We start from the raw sequence: 6,000 nt of genomic DNA on the forward strand, positions 1-6,000 counted from the left end.
GTCCTAGGCTTTCTGCTTTGTCCTCGTGACATTTGACCTATTGCGTCACCATGGGAAAGGAGAAGCTCCACATCAACATTGTGGTCATTGGCCACGTCGACTCTGGCAAGTCCACCACCACTGGCCATCTCATCTACAAGTGTGGTGGGATTGACAAAAGGACCATCGAAAAGTTTGAGAAAGAGGCAGCTGAGGTAGGAGATGATGTCTCCCAGTGTATAGCTGTGTTATTATATTGGGACTGGGTACAAAAATGCCTAACTGAAAAAAATCTAAATATGGTTATATGTTATAAAAAGCAGCCTATTGTGGTAGGACAAATTGACTATCCCTACTTTATAGATGTATAAAGTAATCGGTCATTGAAGTCTTTTGGAATGTCTTTGGACGGAGAAGCATTTTTGCCTATTGTGACAGCCCTTTGTACTCTTGCATGTTGTTTTGATGTCTAGATGGGCAAAGGTTCATTCAAGTACGCCTGGGTGCTGGACAAACTGAAGGCGGAGAGGGAGCGTGGAATCACCATTGACATCTCGCTTTGGAAGTTTGAGACCAGCAAGTACTACGTCACCATTATCGATGCCCCGGGCCACAGGGACTTCATCAAGAACATGATCACTGGCACCTCTCAGGTAGACTTTCCGGTCGGGATCTACAAATGACACAGTTAACGTCCCCACATTTACATGTGCATGTAAAAGCAATGAGCAGTCAACAATAAACAACAAACCGTAAACAATTGCTGAAATCTACTACTGGTAGCTCTTGTAATTCGATCTTTTTATCAGTGTCAGGGAATTTTCACCCTTTTACCAGGACTGTATTACCTCAGAATTAAGACTCACACAACCAAGAATATAGTTAATAACAGACGTTTACTCTGGCCCAGAGGAATGTAGTGATTTGGATCTCTCCAGAATCATACACTGCCTCTCTTCTAAAATGTCTGCTGCTTTATTCAAAATAAGATTCACACAGGTTTAAACATGAAGACACTCCCAGATCCTTTGTTCATTAATTTCGCTCTAGACAGAGTCTTCTTCGCTTCACTCTGTACCAGGTACCAAGACAATAAATCAGCCTACCCTAATATTTCATGACATGTAAGTTAAACAGGCCAGTGGGCCTCTCGTACCAGACACGCTCTTCTCCTCTCAACAGGACACAGACAAAGCATAAGAAATGCATATAATAATAAGAATAATAATAGTAAAACATATCAGAATATTTCTTTCACAATCAGTAAAGAAAAGTGGATACATATTTCAACTCTATTAACATGTTCCTGTTTTGTGTTTTAATTACTATAATAGAAGTTATGACAACTTCATGAGCATCCATGTAAACATTAAATTGAGTGGATATGTGAATGTTCCTTTAAGAATTTTAAAGACAAAATACGTACTCTTTCCCACTCTCCTCTGAGTGTACTATTAATATTAATGGCGTCTTCTTTGCCAGGCTGACTGTGCCGTTCTGATCGTGGCAGCTGGCGTGGGCGAGTTCGAAGCGGGCATCTCCAAGAACGGGCAGACCCGCGAGCATGCCCTGCTGGCCTACACGCTGGGCGTCAAGCAGCTGATCGTGGGCATCAACAAGATGGACTCCACCGAGCCCAACTACAGCCAGAAGCGCTACGAGGAGATCGTCAAGGAGGTCAGCACCTACATCAAGAAGATCGGCTACAACCCCGACACGGTGGCGTTCGTGCCCATCTCCGGCTGGAACGGGGACAACATGCTGGAGCCCAGTCCCAACGTAAGTGCTCTCAGAGTGTCTGGTTGCAGGCTTTGTGTGTGTGTCTGTGTGTGTGTGTGTGTGTGTGTGTGTGTGTGTGTGTGTGTGTGTGTGTGTACGTGGCTGCTTTCTCTCCTGTTCCTAAAGTAGCTCTACTAATTGTCAATCCATTGGTTTCGTTTATATCTATTGTAAATCCTTATTTTTATCCATTAGTAATAAATAAATAATAAACCCAGAGTGTCTGATTACAGGCTTTGTGTGTGTGTGTGTGTGTGTGTACGTGGCTGCTTTCTCTCCTGTGCCTAAAGCTGCTCTATTCATTGTCAATCCATTGGTTTCATTTATAGATATTGTAAATCTTTATTTTTATCCATTAGTAATAAATAAATAATAAACCCATGTTATGACGGTAATCTTATCTGCAGTGGATGACAGTTAGCATGTGTATTATGCTTTTAAGGTCTGGTGTGAACCAGTGTAGTACATGTAAATCTAATTCTGGATTAGACCTCCATTAGCTAATGCATTATTCAGTGATAGGCAATGCTCACTCTGTGAATAGTTTTTTATCTGTTCTCATGGTGACTGAATACCACCATCCTGTGCATGGCTATCAGATGACCTGGTTTAAGGGTTGGAAGATCACCCGTAAAGATGGCAATGCCTCTGGGACCACCCTGCTGGAGGCCCTGGACGCCATCCAGCCCCCGTCCCGACCCACCGATAAGGCCCTGCGTCTGCCCCTCCAAGACGTCTACAAAATTGGAGGTGAGGACAACCACCACCAGGGGGCAGCCTAGAGACATTGGCTGATACAGCAACAACACAGAGACAGAGAAGCTCCAAGTGGGCTTACCTGAGAAATGGCAAAATGTGATGATTCGCTTCTGACTTCAGGAATACAAAACAGCTAAAACTGAACAGGGATGTCATGAATTATCAGTTGAGTGATGGGCTTTGAATCCACATATACTGTTTAATACCTTGGGCTTTAAATCCTCATTTTATAGGTTAAGGGATTTGTAATGAGGTGAAGTTTATGAAAAAGAGGGTGGACAGCCATGATCTTGGGGAATTTTTCCAGTGTAATATTTGTATGCGATCCAGGAAATGTACAAGTGGCAAATGTAGTTGACTGTTTGCAAACAGGCATACAATCTGGTCAGGTGAGCAGTGCTCATATTTCAAGCCGTCTCTTCAGATGGCAGCTTTGCACCCTTTTATGTTTATTTTTATTTTTGGGCTTTTTATGCCTTTAATTAATAGTTTCAGTTAAGAGTGGGACAGTAAACAAGTGAGAGAAGAGGTGGGGAGTGGACAGGAGAAATGACATCGGGCCGGATTCGAACCTGTGTCCTCCGTGGGCGTCAAGCACCAATGTGGTCGAGGCTACAGTGCCCCCCACCCTTTTAGGTTTAGGTGGCAGTTTTACTGTAGTGCAGTGAAGTCCTGCCCCATCACATTTAACATGTTTGAAATGGATTTCACCCAAAGGTTCAGAGCAGTAATGATGACTCACACATGTGCAGGTATTGGCACTGTGCCCGTAGGCCGGGTGGAGACCGGCGTCCTGAAGCCTGGCATGGTGGTGACCTTCGCCCCGGTGAACGTAACCACTGAGGTCAAGTCGGTGGAGATGCACCACGAGGCGCTCACCGAGGCCTTCCCCGGCGACAATGTGGGCTTCAATGTCAAGAATGTCTCCGTCAAGGACATTCGCCGTGGAAATGTGGCTGGCGACAGCAAGAACGACCCGCCCCAGGAGGCTGCCAACTTCACCGCTCAGGTGAGCTCCTCGGCAACAGTGATAGAGCAGGAAATGATTATTCTTTTAGTTCATTGCTGGCATATGTTGAGAAAGGTTGGTGATTAAAGCTTGATGAGAGCTTATACCCCAGACCCATGAAACTCAACATGTTTCTCTCCCTCTTTCTCTCTCTGTGTATATATATATGTTTTAATCTGTGTGTGTGTGTGTGTGTGTGTGTGTGTGTGTGTGCGCGTGCGCGTGAACACAGGTGATCATCCTGAACCACCCCGGCACGATCAGTGCAGGCTACGCCCCAGTGCTGGACTGCCACACTGCCCACATCGCCTGCAAGTTTGCCGAGCTCAAGGAGAAGATCGACCGCCGCTCGGGCAAAAAACTGGAGGACAACCCCAAGACCCTGAAGTCGGGGGACGCCGCCATCGTGGACATGATCCCTGGGAAGCCCATGTGTGTGGAGAGCTTCTCCGAGTACCCTCCACTGGGTGAGTACCTCACAGTACCAGCCTGGCATAGCCAGGGGCAGGTTACCGGGCATAGGTACAGTACCAGCCTGGCATAGCCAGGGGCAGGTTACCGGGCATAGGTACAGTACCAGCCTGGCATAGCAAGGGGAAGGTTACCGGGCATACGTATAGTACCAGCCTGGCATAGCAAGGGGCAGGTTACCGGGCATACGTATAGTACCAGCCTGGCATAGCAAGGGGCAGGTTACCGGGCATACGTAGTTACTTTGAGTTGAAGTTCAATTGTGTTTATTTAGTGCCATTAACAATAACTGGCACTCTTAACAGTATGGTGTCTCTTAAAGGCAGGCAAATGTTGCACTGTGAAGTTTTAAGAGCAAGACTGAAGCATGAAAATAAGATAAAGTGGAAAATGAACTCAGCTATTTTGCTTATAGATAACCAGATGTAAATGAGATGTACTCACACCAGCTATATAGTGCAGAAATCTTTATTTCGAATCAGGCGGGAACATTTCATCTTTTCACCTTCATCACCAACATCCTCCCCCTCTCGCCATCAGGTCGCTTTGCCGTGCGCGACATGCGTCAGACCGTGGCCGTGGGGGTCATCAAGGCTGTGGAGAAGAAGGGGCTCGGCGGCGGCAAGGTCACTAAGTCCGCGCAGAAGGCCCAGAAGACCAAATGAATGTTGTGCTTAGCTGCCAACTCCAGAGCCACCCATGGCAGAGCAGAGGGCACCCTACTCCACCCACCCGTCGGCTGCTTTAACTCCATCATCAGAGACTGGTTAATTGTAACAATGCATCGCAAAAGCATCAGGAGGAAAAAAAAAAGAAAAAAAAAACCCTAAAGTCTGAGCACCGGTAAGGACACCACTCGCAAGTCCCTAAGACAACTCCACCCTCCAAACTGCTATGTGCTGTCTTTCGACGAGTCTGAGATCCCATGTTTAATTTATTTGCTTTCTCTTTTAGCTTACCGCTAGGCCTAAATGTGCACAGTGAAATGGGATTATTGACCTTGAAAAACCAGGTGTGATTTCTTAAAAAAACAAACTGAGAGCGATCTAAGTATTCCTGGCGTCTCTCCCGCTCTCTATCTCTCTGGAGTGCAGTGTAAGTCGAGTTCTCACGTTGTTGTCTCTCTCTTATCGTTAACTTGCAGTTATCAGGTGCCCAGTCTCAACTGATCTCTATTTTGCAAATAGAAAAAGAACGATCCAAAACTTTGCATACCAATATCCTAATATATATTATATGATATTAAAGAAATACTGTGTGACACATTTAGCTTTAAAATGTATACAAATAATAATGTGTGTGCAATAATCTCCAAATTTGTCCAATTGCCGGCATGTGAAGTTTCCATGCACCGGGTTGTTCAGATTTTCTAGCACTTTTGATTGGTGTAATGCTGACCCTGCACCAGGCACTTGTTGACCTTAATTGGCATTAGCTTTCGCACTTTACTGTTCATAATCTTCTAAAGCTTCCATGTCATATTAAAGATGTTTCAAACCAAACACAGTGTGTTTATTCTCATTTTCCTAGGCCATTGTTGCATAGCCAGCAGTCATTAAGGTAATAGACTCATTAGCAAGAAATTCAATAAAAAAAAAAACCTCAATCAACCTATGACAACATATTTTATGATGCAAGGTTTGTTTTCATTAAACTGATTGGGAAAATTAACCTAGTTATTAATAGTGTGACCACAAGAGGGCAGTAGAAACCTATGACTCAGTCAGCACCTCTCAACAGAATCGGGTTCATGTCCTTATTTCACTTCAAGAGGAGCATGTGATGAATGTGTGAATACTATAATAAATGTAAATGTTAACAGCCATATGTACTGTTTTAACTGAATAATTAAATTAATTCATAATTCAGAAATCCAGGTTCAATTCAGTACTAATTTGTCTTAGTTTAATTTGAGAGGATATGCCAACTAAGTCAATAATTACTGTGGGAGAGATTCTCTTGAGCATTACAGTGAACCACGCTATAAACCTTTAGTATGTTTC

At 44.3% G+C, this 6,000-nt stretch overlaps 1 protein-coding gene across 1 annotated transcript; it reads left to right on the forward strand.

Moving 5' to 3' along the window:
* Positions 1-50: 50 nt before the first annotated feature.
* Positions 51-4,662, forward strand: eef1a1a (eukaryotic translation elongation factor 1 alpha 1a; the record flags this gene model as incomplete). The annotated part of the gene is made up of 7 exons (XM_080848332.1): positions 51-194; positions 453-632; positions 1,462-1,758; positions 2,358-2,508; positions 3,270-3,526; positions 3,759-3,993; positions 4,538-4,662. The coding sequence occupies 7 exons, from the start codon at positions 51-53 to the stop codon at positions 4,660-4,662; spliced, it is 1,389 nt and encodes a 462-aa protein (XP_080704458.1).
* Between the last annotated feature and the right edge of the window lie 1,338 nt (positions 4,663-6,000).

This window comes from Sprattus sprattus (assembly GCF_963457725.1).
Source record: "Sprattus sprattus genome assembly, chromosome: 12".
Taxonomy (NCBI): Eukaryota; Metazoa; Chordata; class Actinopteri; order Clupeiformes; family Clupeidae; genus Sprattus; species Sprattus sprattus.